The sequence below is a fragment of the Octodon degus genome, unplaced genomic scaffold, assembly GCF_000260255.1.
Source record: "Octodon degus isolate 3935 unplaced genomic scaffold, OctDeg1.0 scaffold00056, whole genome shotgun sequence".
In the NCBI taxonomy this organism is placed as follows: domain Eukaryota; kingdom Metazoa; phylum Chordata; class Mammalia; order Rodentia; family Octodontidae; genus Octodon; species Octodon degus.
The window spans coordinates 10,540,428-10,557,624 of record NW_004524632.1 but is presented as its reverse complement, the minus strand read 5'-3'; the positions used below and the strand labels follow the sequence as shown (position 1 = coordinate 10,557,624).

The following is a 17,197-nucleotide window of genomic DNA, read 5'->3' as shown; positions in this document are numbered from 1 at the left end:
AAAAAAAGAAAAATTGGAAGAAAAAAATCCCCCAACTTGGTAGGGGTGCACCTTGCCGTAGCCCTCACGTGGGAGCACTTGCTGTACCTTGTGAAGGTTTGCCCTTGGTTTTTTTTGGTCTCACTATGTAGCCCAGGCTGGTCCTGAACTTGAGGTGATCCTCCTGCCTCAGGCTCCTAGGTGCTGTTCCCACAGGTGTGCATCCCACAGGTGTGCATCCCACAGGTGTGCATCACCACGCACTGGGAAGTTTTGACCAAGCCTCCTCCCAAGCCAGCCTAGTCACCCCTTGCTGCTGTCCCTGGTTGGCTCAGTGTCTTTCCACCCTGGAGGTGCTCTGGGCTCACCCGGGTCTGGCTTCCAGTAGGAGGCCGAGATCCCCTCTCTAAGGACCCCAGTGTCCCCGAGGCCAGGCTGCTCAGCAGGCCACTGCCTCTCCCCCCACCCCTCAGTGTCCTGCCCTGTGTCATCCCCACTGTCCCCCTTCCCCCCCGCCTCTGGGAGTGACTGCCCCCCACGGAGTCCACTGCAGGATTCCAGAGGTGGGAGCCCATGCTGGAGCCACAGCCTGGCAGGGCCAGGCCTCGAGGGGAGTTGTGACCGCCACCCCTGTCCTGTCCCTTTCCTGGGCTGCTGTGTGGGGAGCACCATGCCCTCACTGACCACTGGCTTAGCAGGCAGTATCACCGTAGAGTGACACCAGGTGTCTCCAACCCGGGGACTGTGGCAGGCGTCCTAAAGCCCAGCTCTATCTCTTTTTTCTTTCTCTTTTTTTTTTTGCACAACCGGGGATTGAACTCAGGCCTTTGAGCTTGCCAGGGAAGCGCTTGTTCCACTGAGCCATCTCCCTGGCCCCTCTTTCTTTTTGCAGCCAAATTTTCCTTTGTAGCCCAGCCTGACCTTGAACTCTCAGTCATGCTCCTGCCTCAGCCTCCGCATCGCTGGGATCTGGGGTACGCATCCCCTCGCCCAACTGGGCTTACTTTCAAAGTCAGGGCTGGATAGCCCAGTGGACTAAGCACACCTACTCAGGCAAGCACAGGGATGGGGTTCGATTCCCAGCACCACATACCGTGCTAGCCCCACCCCCAGGTGTGCTGAGCCGGCCGCCAGGACCAGGGACAGTAGCGCTCGCCTATAATCCCAGTGCTGGGGAAGCTGAAAACGGGGGATCACTATGAGTATGAGCATGAGCTGTGTAGTGAGACCCTGTACGAAATACATAATAAATAAATAGTCAAAGTCAGGGCTGGGCATGGGGCAGGACAGGCTTAGACACACCGGCGGGGCTGCAGTCTCCACGGGCCAGTCTTCCAGCTTCCTGTCCCGATGCCAGGCTGCCTCCTCCCCGCTGCACAAGGCCCACATTCAGCAGGCCCCTCCCGTCTCTGTCATCTGAAGCCGGGCTGGCACCTGGCAGGGCTGTGCTAGGAGTGTCTGGGACGCCGCCATCTGGGCCCAGGGTGAGGAGGGGTGACAGCAGCCTGGGTGTGGCCTCTGCCTGGAGCTTCGGCCTGGCCTGGTTTCTTGGAGCCTCCCAAATTCTAGGGGAGAGTGGGAAGAGCAGAGGTGGCCACTTTCTCAGTGTGGAGCCCTAGTTTCTCCACCTAGAAATTAGAAGTAGTAAAATGTTTGCCAACCTGGCCTGGTGGCGCACACCTGTCATCCGGCTCTGGGAGGCTGAGGCAGGAGAATTGCAAGTTACAGTCCACCTGGGCAGTTTAGAGATCCAGTCTCAAAAAGGGGCAAGGGGCTATCCTTTGGCCTTGGTTCAATCCCTGGGACCCCTAAAATAAAAACTATGGCTGCTAGTGTGATTGACATTAATTCGATCATAAAGCCTACTGGCTGTCTGCCCCCTGACCGCTGTGGAGCCCTCTGCCCTCTCTGGGCAGCTGTCCAACTCACAGCTGGCGCCAGGCCCGGGCGGCTGGGATTGGCGAGGGGTCTTCTGGGAAGCTGCACCCCAGTCCTGTGACAGCTGTGGATTCAGCCCAGAGCCGCCAAACTTGTCTGCCTCCCAGCCTTTTAAAACTTCAAATTTTGAGGCCAGCTCAGGCCGCATTGTCTGGGCCACATTGCTGAGGTTGCCCTTGCCCCCCAACGTCCCGGGTTTAGGTGTGCACCCCAGCCAGCTAGTGTGCCCACGCGCTTTTTCTAGTAGTAAGGACTGAACCTGAGGCTTTCACCTCGAGCACAGCCTCAGCCCTTTCTTGACTGTTTTGAGTCAGGGTGTTGCTTGGTCCCTCTGTTGCTCAGGCAGTGCTCCCTGGAGCTTGCTGCCCTCCTGCCTCAGCCTCCCAGAGACTCCTACTAAACAGGGGGCTGGTTCTCCAGGGAGCCCCCTGCCCTCTGGCTTGAGCTGCTGTTTCTGGTCAGGGTGGGGTGTGGTCAGGCAGGAGCTAGTCCCAAGCCAGAGCAGGGTCTGGGGACGTGTTCACAGTGACACCACCCTGTGTTCTTGGATATAGGTGTGCCCCCCCACGTGGTGGCAAGTGCTGGCTCTTAGGACCACCCTTGGGGCAAGGGGCGGGAGTTTCCTGCCTCTGCCTCCTCTGTGCCTGGCCGGCTGCTGCCTCTGGTCCTTCCCTGCAGCAGCTGTGCACATCTGGCGATGGCCTCCCTTTATCAGTCCGAAACTCTGAGTCATGGGGGGAGGGGCGCCGCCGCCTCTGCCCGGCCAGGTGTGAGGGGAGTGCCCTAAGAGGCCGGACTGAGCTGGTGGAGGGCGGAGGAGCGCTGGGAAGGAGCTCCGGCCTTGGGTGGGGTGGGGGGCACCGGCTCTCCTTCCTGCCTCGCTTTCCTTGTGTGTGGTGCTGGGGAGGTGGCTGGCTGGGCACCTCACGTGCCTGCGTTCCGAAGGGCTGTGGACGTCTGCGCCCTTGTACCTCAGCCTGGCCTCCAGGGGACCTGGAAGGGACAGGGCACCATGGCCAAGCAGTGCCATGGTGTGCCCAGCGGGTCTGCGTCCTCTGCTCCGGGTCCTCGAGGTGCCCGCCGGGGATGGTGCCTTCCCAGGGTCACAGAGCAGAGGTTTGAGCCTGAGCTGGGGGCCCAGGGCCAGCGTGCTTGGCCTGCCCGAAAGTGAGAGGCTGGCTCCTGGGAGCCTGTGCCACCGCTTGGAGGAACCTGTCGGACCGCTTCCCCGAGCCGCGCGCCTCACCTCTTCCAGCGCCTCCGAGGGGCGCGGTCGGAGTCGCCAGCCAGCTCCGTGCGCATTAGGGTGCCCAGTACCCAGCCCCTTGGGACACCGGGCGGAGCCGGACGGGGAGGGCGGGACCCACGGGCCCACTGGGGCCAAGCTGACCTGCTGCTCTTCCCTACCGCAGCCGCCATGGAGGTGATGAACCTGATCGAGCAGCCCATCAAGGTGACAGAGTGGCAGCAGACGTACACCTACGACTCGGGCATCCACTCGGGCGCCAATACCTGCGTGCCCTCTGTCAGTAGCAAGGGCGTCCTGGAGGAGGACGAGGCCTGCGGGCGCCAGTACACGCTCAAGAAGACCACCACGTACACGCAGGGCGCGTCTCAGGGCCCAGGTGAGGTCGAGGGCCCCGCAGCGTGCGCGGTGGTGGTGATTCACTCCTGTTGTGGGCTGGGCACCGCGTGGGGCTCCTGGGCGGATGGGGGGGCAGGTGACCCTAGCTCTGCACGGGCCCCTTTGGGTGTGCTCGGCCACCCACCCAGCCTCTGCCTGGCTGTGTTTGGGGGGGCAGTGAGGTTTGGGGACTGTCTGTACCCTTCCTGGCCCAGCTGAGGGAAGAGGAGGCAGCAGCCTGCTGACCCCAGGTTCTCCTGTGCGAAGCAGGGTGATTGCTCGCTCGTTGTGTTGGGTTCTTGTCAGAGCTAATGAGAAAACAGAAAAACATAGCTCACTGGCAGGCACATAATAAGGATTCAAAAGAGTCACTTCGGGCCAGCGAGATAGCTTAGCGGACTAAGTGCCTGCTTAGGCAAGCGCAGAGACTGGGGTTCTTCCAGCACCACACACGCTGGGCTGGCTGAGCCCGCCACCGAGACCAGGTGGGGAGGCCGAGGCCGAGACCAGGTGGGGAGGCTGAGGCCGAGACCAGGTGGGGAGGCTGAGGCCGAGTTGCGCAGTGAGACCATGTGCCAAACACATAAGAAAAAAAAAAAAAAAAGCTGTCGTGGGCTTGAACTGAAACTCAGCCTTGACACTGAGTTCCAACCCCTTGCAGCCTTTTTATTTTTATTTTTATTTTTTATTTTGGTGGAACCCGGGATTGAACTCAGGCCCTTGCGCTTGCCAGGGAAGTGCTTACTCCACTGAGCCATCTCCCCAGCCCCCCTCACAGCCTTTTTAAAATTTTTATTTTGACACAAGATTTATTTTTTTATTTTTTTGGTGGAACTGGTAATTGAACTTCAGACCCTTGCGCTTGTCAGGGAAGTGCTTATTCTACTGAGCCACTTCCCAGCCCTTGACACAAGATTTCACTAAATGGCTAAGTTGTCCAGGTGGGGCTCAAACTTGTAATCCTGCTGCCTCAGCCTCCCAGATTGCTGGGATTATAGGCAAGCACCACCAGGCCCAGCTCTGGGCTTCTGAGAGCAGGTGACAACTATAGTATGATATTTAATTATCGTACAAAAGCCTGGCATAGTGGTGCACGCCTGTAATCTCAGCACTTGGGAAGCTGAGGCAGGAGGCTCGCTCCCAAGTTCAAGGCCACCCTGGGCTACACAGTGAGCTCAAGGCCAGCCTGAACTGCATAGCAAGTCTCTGTCTTACAGGGCTGGGGAAATAGCTCAGCACAATAAGCGCTTGCCTGGCAAGCGCAAGGCCCTCAGTTCAATGCCCAGTGCCGCAAAAAACAAAAAAAAAAAATTAAAAAAAAAAAAAGTCTCTCTTACAAAGACAAAAATCAATACAATTTTAAGAGAGCTCTCATAAGAATCCTGTGAGACAGAACAGGTGGGTGCCCCATTCCTGTGGGACTGCTGAGTGATGGCCCCTGTGTGGCTGGGCCATGGTATACTGGTGCCTGTGCCCAGCTTTGGTCCACAGGTCGTGGGGACAGGCTGTCTGTCTGCTGTGCCGCCTGCGTCCTGTGCCAATTACCTGCCTCCACCTGCAGGTGACCTGGACTATCAGATGTCCACCACAGCCAGGGCCAAGCGCGTGCGGGAGGCCATGTGTCCGGGCGTGAACAACGAGGACAGCTCCCTGCTGCTGGCCACGCAGGTGGACAGCCAGGCCACCAACCTGCAGCGCCTGGCTGAGCCGTCCCAGCTGCTCAAGTCGGCCATCGTGCACCTCATCAACTACCAGGACGATGCTGAGCTGGCCACACGGGCGCTGCCGGAGCTCACCAAGCTGCTCAACGACGAGGACCCGGTCCGTGGGACACCAGGGTGGATGGCCTTGACCTGGACCCCCGGGCGCCGCAGTGGCGTCTGGCCAGGGTCCGTCTGAGCTCCCTGTCCCGCCTTGTAGGTGGTGGTGACCAAGGCGGCTCTGATTGTGAACCAGCTGTCCAAGAAGGAGGCGTCACGCCGCGCCCTGATGGGCTCCCCGCAGCTCGTGGCTGCCGTGGTGCGCACCATGCAGAACACTAGTGACCTGGACACGGCGCGCTGCACCACCAGCATCCTGCACAACCTGTCGCACCACCGCGAGGGGCTCCTGGCCATCTTCAAGTCGGGTGGCATCCCCGCACTGGTCCGCATGCTCAGGTGCTGCCCGGGCCTCTAGGGATCTCAGGGGAAGCAGGCGAGGAGTGTAGGGCCTGCCCCCGGTAGATGGGGTGCTGGGCGCTCCATGTGAGAATAGCTGAGTTCAAGGGATCCTGACAGTTGCATTTAAATATCCAGCAAGCTGGGTGTGGGGGTGCCTGCTGTAACCCAGCATGCAGGAGGAGGCTGAGACAGGGTCGTCCAGAGAGCAGTGGTGGCAGACCTGCGCCATCTGTGCCATAGCCCGCTGCTTGTTACCTTTGAAAGCCCTGAAGGGTTCGCCCTCAGTGGTTTGAGGCCAGCTTGGGCTGCTTACTGAGTTCAGGGCCAGCCTGGGCTGTACAGTGAGACATCCTCAAAAAATGCCAAAAGTAGAAATGGAAGCCGTTAAAAATATTACTGAAACATTCCTAAAAATGTGCAGACCTGTAAATTTTTGTTTGTTTTGAGATAGGGTTGGGCTATGTAGTTCAGGCTGCTGGGGAAATCGCTACATGGGCCAAACTGGCCTCAAACTCGTGGCGATCCTCCTGCCTCAGCCTCCTGAGTGTTGGGATGACATGAGTGCACCAGCGCGCTTGGCTGTGGTATAATGTTAAATGGGCAGTGAGCTATACCCTTTGTGTGTTGTTCCAACTGTATTACGGATTTTTTTTTGAGGGGGCTGGCTTAGGCTGCCTTAAGGGCAGGCCTAGTAAGGCATGGGGAGCTGGGGATCGAACCACGGTCCCCTGCGCCTGACTGGGTTTGCCCCAGCAGGCTCTTAAACAACTGAGCTAACCCGCAAGCCCCCCCATCTATATTAAAGTGTGTATAAGTCAGTGAGGAATTGCATACCTGTAATCCCAGCACTCTAGGAGGCTGAGGCAGGAGGATTGCAAGTTGGAGCAATGACCAGTCTGGGTAATTTTATGGCTTAGTGAAGCCCTATGTCAGGAAGAAGCAAATACACAAACATCCATGAGGAGAAGGCAAGGGAGAATCAACAGTGGCTGTCTTGGCCGTGGGCTGACGGCTGATGGGTGAGCGCAGAGTGAAAGCGGCTTACAGGCTTGATGCTGTGAGCGTAGAGCAGACAGCAGAGTGGAAACAGTTGACCGGCGGGCAAGGGGCCGGGGAGGTAGCTCAGTGGCACAAGCGCCTGCTGGGCCAGCACAAGGTCCCGAGTTCAGTGCCCTGTACAAAACAACAAAGCATACAGAAATCAGCAGGCAGGGCCGGGGAGATGGCTCAGTAGAATAAGCGCTTGCCTGGCAAGCACAAGGGCCTGAGTTCAATCTCCGGTTCTGCAAAAAAAACCAAAACTGGGGCTGGTGAGATGGCTCAGTGGTCTAAAACACCTACTTAGAACAAGCTTAAGCTAAGCAAAGCACAGGGACCGCGGTTCAATCCCCCAGCACCACATGCCAGCCAGCCCCGCCCCCTGGTGGGCTGAGCTGCCCCCCCCCCACTAAATAAATGTAAAAAAAAATAAATAAAAATAAAATTAAAAAACTAGGGGCTGGGGAGATGGCTCAGTGGAATAAGTGCTTGCCTGGCAAGTGCAAGGGCCTGAGTTCAATTCTCCGTTCCGCAAAAAAAAAACATATACACACACGAAGTCAGCAGGCAAGGGAAGCCACCCGCTGCTTACTGGAGTTTTCCTTTTTTTGCGGGGGTGGGGTGGGTACAGGGGATTGAACTCGGTACTTTGTGCTTGCCAGGCAGGCGCGTAAGCCGCAGAACCATATTCCTAGTTCTTTCTCCCTTTTTTGGGGGGGTGGTTTGTTTTGTACCAAGAATTGAACTTGTGAGTCTGCACTTGCCAAGTATGAGCTGTACCACTGAGCCTGTCCCTAGTCCTTCCTTTTTGAGGCAGGTTCTCACTGTGTAGTTGAAGCTAGCCCTGAATTCTCAGGCACTTTCCCGCCTCAGCCTCCCCAGTACTGGGATGACAGGTGTGCAGCAGAGCCCTGGTCCTGTGCCCCGCAGGGCCGCTCTTCTGCTGCCTGGTTTTATCTTCCATGGTGCTGGGAGGAATCCACGGGCCTTGCCGGTGCTCCGGCTGCTGAGTTCAGCAGAGGAGCTGGGGCCAGGCCCTGACGCTGCCCCGCCGCCCCGCCCGCAGCTCACCCGTGGAGTCGGTGCTGTTCTACGCCATCACCACCCTGCACAACCTGCTGCTCTACCAGGAGGGCGCCAAGATGGCCGTGCGCCTGGCTGACGGGCTGCAGAAGATGGTGCCACTGCTCAACAAGAACAACCCCAAGTTCCTAGCCATCACCACCGACTGCCTGCAGCTGCTGGCCTACGGAAATCAGGAGAGCAAGGTGGGTCGGGCGGCCGGCCTGGCGACACCATCCACAGGGCCGCCTCCCTCCACTGGACGCCGGGCTTCAGGCTGAGCCGGGCCAGCCTGTTCTGTGATTTATTCTGAGACAGGGTCTCACTAACTGGCCTGGGAGTTGAGCTCTCCTGGCCCGGCCTCCCCGCCTCACGCATACCCATGCCCGGCCATTACTCCCTTTATAAACTAAACTGTAAGGGGCATCATGGACATCAGCCTTCCCAACTGGGGACAGTTGCTGTCCTTGGTGGCCAAAGACATTCACTGGAACTCCGGTGCACTCCTGTGCCCAGGGGCTGTTTGTCCTCTTTGAAAGCTCTAAAAGGAGCTGCTTGTGATGGCACATGCCTGTCATTGTAGCACTTGGAAGGCTGAGGCAGGAGGGTCGCTACAGTTTGAGGCCAGCCTGGGCTACTTAGCGAGACCCTGTCCCAAAAGAAAAACACAAAATTGTGTGGCTCATGTGGAGGCCATCAGTGCCCCCGGCTCGCAAAGCTCAGTCTCCATGGCTAGCCCTTGCCTGTCCTTCCTTGCAGCTGATCATCCTGGCCAACGGGGGCCCCCAGGCGCTGGTGCAGATCATGCGTAACTATAGCTACGAGAAGCTGCTGTGGACTACCAGCCGCGTGCTCAAGGTGCTGTCCGTGTGTCCCAGCAACAAGCCCGCCATCGTGGAGGCCGGTGAGGACAGCGGGCAGGTCGGGTGCCCTGGGTGGGGCAGGAGGGGGTAGTGAGCCGCCGCCAGGCTGGGCTGAGCCCCATGTCCCCACCAGGTGGGATGCAGGCGCTCGGCAAGCACCTGACCAGCAACAGCCCGCGCCTGGTGCAGAACTGCCTCTGGACTCTGCGCAACCTCTCGGATGTGGCCACCAAGCAGGTGAGCAGGGCCCGAGCCAGGCATGGGCTGGGGCCCCGTGTGGACCTGGGGCTGAGACCTGAGGGCGGCAGGGGTGGGTGTGAGGCTCTGGCCTGCCTCTGGGTCCTGCGCCCTGGCTCAGCTCTTGGGCCGCAAACTCCTCGGCAAGGGGGCCCACTCAGGCACCAGCCTGAGCCCCGCGCTTGTGCAACCGTGGGGTGGGGGCAGCATGCGCTCCGTGGCCGGGCTGGGGAAACTGAGCCCCCAGGGATGGATGGCACTCCCCACTCAGCTGGATTCCAACCTCACATCATGGTCCCCAAGGCTGGGAGACGGGAGGCTCCTGCGTTAGGAGTTTTTGTGAAAACGGATCTGGCTTGGGGCATTTGGGGCTGCAGTGGAAACATCACGAGGGGCTGAGGGTGTCGCTCAGCGTGAAGGCCCTGGGTTCCATCCCCAGTGCAGGGAGAAGGAGAGGGAGGTTGCAGGCCCGAGGCAGCCCTCGTCCCCGCCTGTGCCCATCTGGTCCTACTGTCCCCAGGAGGGCCTGGAGAGTGTGCTGAAGACCCTGGTGAACCAGTTGAGCGTGGACGACGTGAACGTCCTCACGTGTGCCACGGGCACGCTGTCTAACCTGACCTGCAACAATAGTAAGAACAAGACACTGGTGACGCAGAACAGTGGTGTGGAGGCCCTGATCCACGCCATCTTGCGTGCCGGCGACAAGGACGACATCACGGAGCCTGCCGTCTGTGCCCTGCGCCACCTCACCAGCCGCCACCCTGAGGCTGAGATGGCGCAGAACTCTGTGCGCCTCAACTACGGCATTCCGGGCATCGTGAAGCTGCTGAACCAGCCCAGCCAGTGGCCGCTGGTCAAGGTGGGACCCGGTGGGGGCAAGGTGGCACCTGCTGGGAGGAGTGGGGGGGCCTGGGCAACTTCTGGGAGTGGGAGCCCCCGGGCTGAGTCTGCTGGCTGGGGTTTCTGCAGGCATCAGTGCAGATAAGAAGGTACGTGTTGGGGCTTGCCTGTCATCCTACCCCTTGGGAGGTTGAGGCAGGAGGATCACTAGTTCATGTGCAGCCCAGGAAACTTAAAGCCCGGGGTGGTAGCCTGGGGGGCACTCGCCTGCCTTGCATGACACCCTGGCTGCCAACCCCAGTCCCACGGAAAGAATTAAAGACGAAAGAATTCATTGGGTGAAAATACAGCCTCATGTGACTAGCCTGGGAGTCTGGCCCCTGCCGCAGGGGCAGGGCAGGGACATCCTCTGCAGCCAGATGACCAGGACAAGTTACGGGAACACACCATCTGGTGTGTCTACACCTTGGTGTCTCCTGGTTTTTTAACCATGGCGTGGAACCGAGCGCCCCACGCAAACTGGGCGAGTACTTCACCAACCAGCTGAGCCCTGGCTCTCTTTAGGTTTAATTTGTAATTTTTTATTTTTATGTGTTTAGCACAAGGTCTACAGGGTCTCACTACATAGATTGGACTCGTGATTCTCCTGTTTTCAGCCTCCCAAGTGTTGGGATTACAGGCACATGCCACCACATGTGCCTCAGGGGTGACTCTCAGCATGCCCCAGGGGTGACGCCGGAATGGCACGCTGGGATCATACCCTGGCCACTGCACTCCGCCTAAGCAGGTGCTTTAGTCTGCTGAGCTATCTGGCTGGCCTTTTTAGATTTTATTTTGAGCTCTATCTTGCTAAATTGGCCTGGCTGGCCCTGGGCTTGTGATCCTCCTGCCTCAGGTGGTGGGGTGATAGGTGTGCCAAGCTCACCTGGCTCCTGGCTGGCTTAATTTGGCCTGCCTGGCTTCTCATCTTGAGCATCAGAGGAGAAAAGGGACAGCACCCCAAGCTGCCCTATGGGGACCAGGTGTCACCTCACAGGGCTTGAGGTCACCTTGGGCAAAGATGGGTGGGACCCAGAGCCTGGAACAGCAGGTGACCACGCTGTCAGGGTGGGCTGGGGTGGGGTCATTCTGCAGCTTGGTGTTGATGTGGTATTACCTGCTAGCATGTGCCTGAGGGACACAGAGGTAGCCATGCTCCATGGGCCTCTCCAGGGACGGCAGAGGTGACACACAGGGGCTTCTTGCAGGCCACCATTGGGCTGATCCGGAACCTGGCCCTGTGCCCCGCCAATCATGCGCCACTGCAGGAGGCGGCTGTCATCCCACGCCTGGTGCAGCTGCTGGTCAAGGCGCACCAGGACGCCCAGCGCCACGTGGCCGCAGGCACTCAGCAGCCCTACACGGTGAGGCCCGGGCACCCCATCTCCAGGACTTGGGGTGAGGGAGGAGGTGGCTCTGGGCGCTAGTGACGCAGTCCCATCTCGGCTCCCTCCCGCTGTGCAGGATGGTGTACGGATGGAGGAGATTGTGGAGGGCTGCACCGGGGCCCTGCACATCCTGGCCCGAGACCCCATGAGCCGCATGGAGATCTTCCGCCTCAACACCATCCCGCTCTTTGTGCAGGTGCGGGTGCCTGGGCAGGGGAGGCTGGGCTGCAGGGCAGGTCCGGGCCAGGAATCTGGGGTCTTGGAGCGGAGGGGCCGCCCAGGAGGACTTGGCTTTCCAAGAGCAGGAGCGTATCACGGGGAAGGGGACGTCCTAGTCCTCTTGTGTCAGCAACAGCTACGTGAGGGGAGATGGCTCAGTAGCATAAGCGCCTGCCTGGCAAAGGCAAGGTCCTGAGTTCAATCCCTGGTACCGCGAAAAAGAAAAAAAGAAAAAGGAAACTGTGGGGCACAGTGGTGCATGGTCACCCCAGCATTCAGGGAACCCGAGGCAGGAGCATGGCTGAGAGTTCAAGGTCAGCGTGGGCTAATAGTGAGTTCAAGGCCAGCCTGAACTGCATAACGAGCCTGTCTCAAAAGATCAAAGCCAACAACAACAAATAGCCAAGAAACAAGCTGGAAATGGTGCAGGTATTAGACACAGGCTGAAGGCATAAGTACCTGAGCCAGGGGTGGTGGCACATGCCTGTCACCCCAGCCCTGGGGAGGCTGAGGCAGGCGATCACATGGACAGAGGCAGACCTGCCAGGCACACAGGGCCCTCCGCAGAGAAAGCTGCTGCACATGGAGCACGGCTTCAGCATGGGCAGAAGCAGCAGTGGGGCGCAGGGAGGCTGAGGCAGGGAGGTGCACCTCAGGGAGCCGTCTCCCACTGCTGAAGTGGCAAGGAGTACTGTATGTGGCCCACGCCAGGCTTGTCCCGTCAGGGTGCGAGGTCAGCTCTGTGAACTTTTTCCTTTGAGGAACTGGGGACCGAGCCCCAGTCCTGTGCCTGGGCTCATCCTCAGCCTATTTTAAGTTTGAGGCACGCTCTTCCCCAGTCAGTCGCCCAGGCTGAGCTCAAACCTGCCATGCTGCTGCCCCAGCGTCCCCAGTGCGGGGGCACGGTCGCAGGGTGGCGCCCCTGGCCTCGGCCTCATCTTGCCGCACCCCGCCCCCTCCCATCCCTGCAGCTGCTCTACTCCTCCGTGGAGAACATCCAGCGTGTGGCGGCGGGCGTGCTGTGCGAGCTGGCCCAGGACAAGGAGGCAGCTGACGCCATCGACGCGGAAGGGGCCTCGGCGCCGCTCATGGAGCTGCTGCACTCACGCAACGAGGGCACCGGTGAGCTGGGGCTGCCCCGACGGGCGGGCGGGGGCGGGCGGGGGTGGGCGGTGGGCAGGGGAGGCGCCAGGTCCCAGCGCCTGACTGCGACACTCCACACAGCCACCTACGCCGCCGCTGTCCTGTTCCGCATCTCTGAGGACAAGAACCCGGACTACCGCAAGCGTGTGTCGGTGGAGCTGACCAACTCCCTCTTCAAGCACGACCCTGCTGCCTGGGAGGCGGTGAGTGCCTGGCGGGGGTGTCCCAGCGCTTCCCTGGTTGTGCACTTCCGCAGCAAGTGCTCCTGGGGGGCGGGGGGGCTGCCCTGCTGCGGGCCCCTGACTTGGACGATTTGCCCGTAGGTGGACCTAACGGATTGAGCTGCGTTGTGGGTCTGTTCTTGACCTACAAATGTACCGATTTCTTTTCACCCAAGTGAATATGTAACAGTAGGTTTGCAGAAGTGCCTGTGTTGCATTTTGCGTTTGAGATAAATTCTGCCTGTGTAGTTCAACCTGGCTTTGAACTCACTATGTACCCCAGGCTGGCTTTGAACTCCTTATGATCCTCCTGCGTCAGCCTTCCATGGCTGTAGGTGTGTGTCACCATGCCTGGCTACCCCAGTTTTAAGCCCCATGCTGTGTCCTCTGTCCCCACAGGCCCAGAGTATGATCCCCATCAACGAGCCCTACGCTGACGGTGAGTGCCTGTCGTGGTGTGTGAGTAGGACGGGACAGTGTGAGGGCCATCACGCCCTTCCCCTGTACCCATCTTAGGTCCCGGGTGGGGGCTCAGGGCAAGCAGTAGAGTGGGAGGCTGAGGTTCCAGCGCCTGCCTTTCTGCCTGTAGACCTGGACGCCACCTACCGCCCTGTGTACCCGGGTGATGTCCCTTTGGACGCCCTGGACCACCTGGACATGGATGGTGACTACCCCATGGACCTGCCCTACAGTGACGGCCTGCGGCCCCCATACCCCACCTCAGACCACATGCTGGCCTAGGGCCACTGCTGAGCCCCAGCTCTGACCGGGCTGCTTTCTAGGGTGCTGTGGGAACCACAGGGGTGCCGGGGTGCTGGCTGCCTCCCCGCGGGCCTTGCTTGGGGTGGGAGACCCGGTCTTCTGGGAGTGGCTTGGTGCTGGGGTGACAGGAACACCGGTGAGCCAAAAAGTGCCTGAGCGGAGCGGGCCGTGTTCCCCGCTGTACCCTGAGGTGCCTAGGGTCCCTTGGTGGTCCAGGCTGCTGAAGCTTTAGACCCTGTGCCTGGGCTCTGCTCCCTTCCCAGGCGCCGGACCCTCCCCGTCCCCTTCCCCACTGCTCAGAGCGCCAGGGCCTCGTGCCCAGGCCAGGACCCCAGAACCCAAAGGCCCCTGGAAGCTCAGGACATGGGAACACAGGGAGCCCCTCCCCGGCCTGTCCCCATCCCGCGGGTCCAGCAGTGCTCTTGCTGTCCCTCTGGTGTGTGGTGAGGGGCTTCCTGTCCCCTGCTGTGGACCCCATCTCTTGCTTGTGGTGGGGGCCAAGCCCCAGCAGGGGTTTCTTATCATCGCTTCATGCCCTTGGTTCTTGGTGGGGTTTTTGTATCAACCAAAGCAAAGTAAATAAAAGTCACACTTGAGTGGAGCGGGCGCTGAGGGGTGGGTGGGGTGCGGCAACCTGCTGGGCAGGACCCCAGTGCCCCCAGCTGGCAGCAGGGGACGAGGGGGCCTAGAGAGAAGAGTGGCCCATGCCTCCCATCCCAGCACTCAAGCGGCTGAGGCAGGCGGGTAGCTGAGACCAGCCACATAGTGAGGCCTTGTGTAAAAAATAAAAGTAACATTTCTACTGGAGTGGATGGGAACCCAGGAAAAAGCCTGCTGCAGAGGGTGCTGGCCGGTTGTGCAGGTACGAGGCTTTTTTGGGGGACAGTCTTGCTGTATAGCCCAGCCTAGCCTTGACCACAGCAGTCCTGCCTCGGCCTTCCAGGTGCTGGGATTGCAGGTGTGTGCTCCCGCACCCTTTATTCTGAGTCTTGGAAGCATCCCCACCTTGCCCAGGCTGGTTTGGAACGTGGGACCCTCCTGCCTTGGCCTCCCAGGGTGCTGCGATGACGTAGCTGCTCGGCTCACTCCTGAGGCTGAGGAAGCACTGCCCTGCCTGGGCCCAGCCTCGTGGGCGCCGAGGGGAAGCCACCGCCCCTCAGGGTGCAGGCCGGGGGAAGCCCTGGGACTCTGGTCAGGAGGCATCTCAGGTCACACAGCTGGGCCAGGGTCCCTGGTCACTGTCCCCCCTTCGCCCTTACGCCCGAGTGTCACTGTGAGCTGCGGCCCTGAGGGGCCCCACTGCCACAGCCTTCCCTGGCTCAGTTCCCAAAGTGCATGTCTGCACTGTGTCCCTGACCCCTGAGAGAAAGGCTGGGGACCCCCACTGAGTGGACTGGCTGCCCCTCCCCCCCAGGCCTTTTTTTTTATTTTTATTTTATTTATGTGTGTGTGTGGCCAGCTCAGCCCACCAGGGGGTGGGCTGGCTGGCATGTGGTGCTGGGGGATTGAACCGAGGTCCCTGAGCCATCTCACCAGCGCCCTCCCCTCCCCCAGGCCTTTTGAAAGTTTTGACAGTGACTCAGGCCACCCAGGCCGGCTTGAGCTTGCATTCTTCCTGCTTCAGCCTCCGAGCAGCCTGAGTGGCAGTGTATCATCTCCTTTCCCAATCTGAGCTTCGGAGTCTGGTGTCGCCCCACACCCCCGACCCAGGCCTTTTGTGGATCCAGCTTCAGCTTGAACAGCAGGAAGAGGAAGTGGGCAGGAGCAACCCTGGTGCTGCCCTGCGGTGTCCCACAGGGGGCTTTTCCTGTAGGGCCTGGGGACAGGGCAGTTGCAGGGCTGTTTATCATTGGAAGGCCCTGCAGTGGGGATAGAGACCTCATGTAGCAACCTATAGAAGGTGCAAAACACCTGTGATCCCAGCTCGAAGGAGGCTGAGGCAGGAGGATCATGAGTTCAAGTCCCACCTAACCATACTTTATCTGTTTTGCTGTCTGCTTTGGGTTGATTGAAGCCTGTGCATATTTCTCTAACTCAGCACGCTGCTCTCAAAGCCCCTAGAAGGTTTGGAGTGGCTCCGAAGAAACATTCCAGTGCTGGCCTCAAGGTGCCCGCGTGCCTCAGCCTCCTGAGTGGCGGGGATTGCGGGTGGGAGCCACAGCTGGTGAAATTGGGCTTTTCCTTCCTCACTGATGTGAAGGAAGCATGGAGAGGAGCCCTGGCGCCTGCCTCAGTGTCCCTGGAAGGTGCAGGTCCTCACAGGGACGCTGGGACATTGGCTGTGGGCCGAGGGCACCTGGGATTGTCCTGGGCTGCACCTCAGTCTGCTTCATTCTGAGGCAAGGCCTTGCTCAGCTGCCGAGGCTGGGCTCGAGTTTGGGATCCTCCTGCGTCACTCTCCTGAGGGCTAGGGCGACAGGTGTGCCCTCCACGCCCAGCTCTCACGCCACAAATATTTATTGGGCCCCTAATTCGGCCCCAAAACTAAAGTGAGCAGGGCCTCGTCGTTGCCACCGGGGCCCAAGACCCACAGGGACGGGAGGGCAGCTCGAAGCTCTTCTCCGGCCCCCCTGCCTCGAGTTCCCTCGTGGGGACAGCAAGGGGCGCCAGGCCCGTACAGTGCGGGGCCGGGGCCCAGGGCCCGAGGGGGAGCGGACGGGCACGGAGGAGGGCGAAGAAGCGGGGGCTGGCGGCACACGCCTGCCGCTCCTGCTCTCTGGAGGCGGACAGGAATTCGAGACCATTAGGGACTGCGGCCAGGGCCTTGGAGCCCCTTCACGCGGTTGCTGGCGCTGGTGACTGCACGGGGCGGCGACGCCCTGGGCGCACGCTCGGTGCCTCCAGGGTGGGGCAGCCTGGCTCTCCATCCTCGCGCACCCCTGCGGCGGCGCTGCCCCCGGTGCTGGGCGGAAGGGCGCATCACCCGCCCGCCTCTTCCCATCGCTGCCGCCCGGGTCGACCCCTGCGGCCTGGCGCCCACGAGTGCTGCAGGCGAGGCCCCGCCACGTGAATCACTCCGGACGCGGGGCCTGTGACAGGCTCTGCCCCCAGCGAGCCGCAGCCCACGCAGCAGAGGCTTGAACCCAGAGCGCTTTGCCCCGAGCTGCACCCCCAGGCTTTGCTGTAGTTTTTCTTTGGAGACCCGGTTTTCCTCTGTAGCCCAGGCGGGTCGTAGGCTCGGGGACCCTCCTGTCTCAGCCCCTGAATGCTGGGGTCAGGCGTGCGCCCCCGCGCCTGGCTAGGACTGGGCTTCTGTTAAAGATTAATTAATGTCTGGACTGCGTGAGGGTTGTAGGAGGCAGGCCAAGGACGGGAGCTGGGACCAGGGTTCAGCCGCCCAGTGCGAGCTCCTGCCCTGCCTCAGAACTGCCCCGGCTGGAGCGGATTTCTCCTGAAAGCCTGACCGGGCGAGGGTGTGAGTGTGCATGGGTGGGTACCACGATCTGAGAAGAGGGGACGAGGCCTCAGCCTGGGACACAGAGGAAGAGGGGCAGGAGCAGTGGAGAAACATTTAAGAGAATTCAGGCCAGCCGTGGCCATGCACAGCTATGAGGGAGGCTGAGGCAGGAGGATCTCAAGTTCCAGCCCAGCCTGGGCAACTGAGGGACTTATGGAGATCCTGGTTCCAAATAAAAGATTTTTTGAAAAAGCAAAGGAAGAAGCCTGGGCTGCAGGGCCCCGA

At 60.2% G+C, this 17,197-nt stretch overlaps 1 protein-coding gene across 2 annotated transcripts in view; it reads left to right on the top strand.

The window, feature by feature from the left end:
- Positions 1 to 14,117, top strand: part of Jup (junction plakoglobin) — a 17,753-nt gene extending 3,636 nt beyond the window's left edge. Inside the window, exons 2-14 of one of the 2 annotated variants that reach the window (XM_004633761.3) lie at positions 3,330 to 3,542; positions 5,103 to 5,362; positions 5,462 to 5,700; positions 7,808 to 8,009; positions 8,563 to 8,707; positions 8,800 to 8,903; positions 9,424 to 9,762; positions 10,991 to 11,146; positions 11,247 to 11,366; positions 12,361 to 12,511; positions 12,614 to 12,735; positions 13,153 to 13,192; positions 13,343 to 14,117. In XM_004633761.3, coding sequence (XP_004633818.1) covers positions 3,335 to 3,542; positions 5,103 to 5,362; positions 5,462 to 5,700; positions 7,808 to 8,009; positions 8,563 to 8,707; positions 8,800 to 8,903; positions 9,424 to 9,762; positions 10,991 to 11,146; positions 11,247 to 11,366; positions 12,361 to 12,511; positions 12,614 to 12,735; positions 13,153 to 13,192; positions 13,343 to 13,494 — 2,238 coding nt within the window. In that variant the 5' untranslated portion in view covers positions 3,330 to 3,334 and the 3' untranslated portion in view covers positions 13,495 to 14,117. The other variant, XM_023718040.1, reaches the window with a different exon arrangement.
- The last annotated feature ends 3,080 nt before the right edge of the window (positions 14,118 to 17,197 follow it).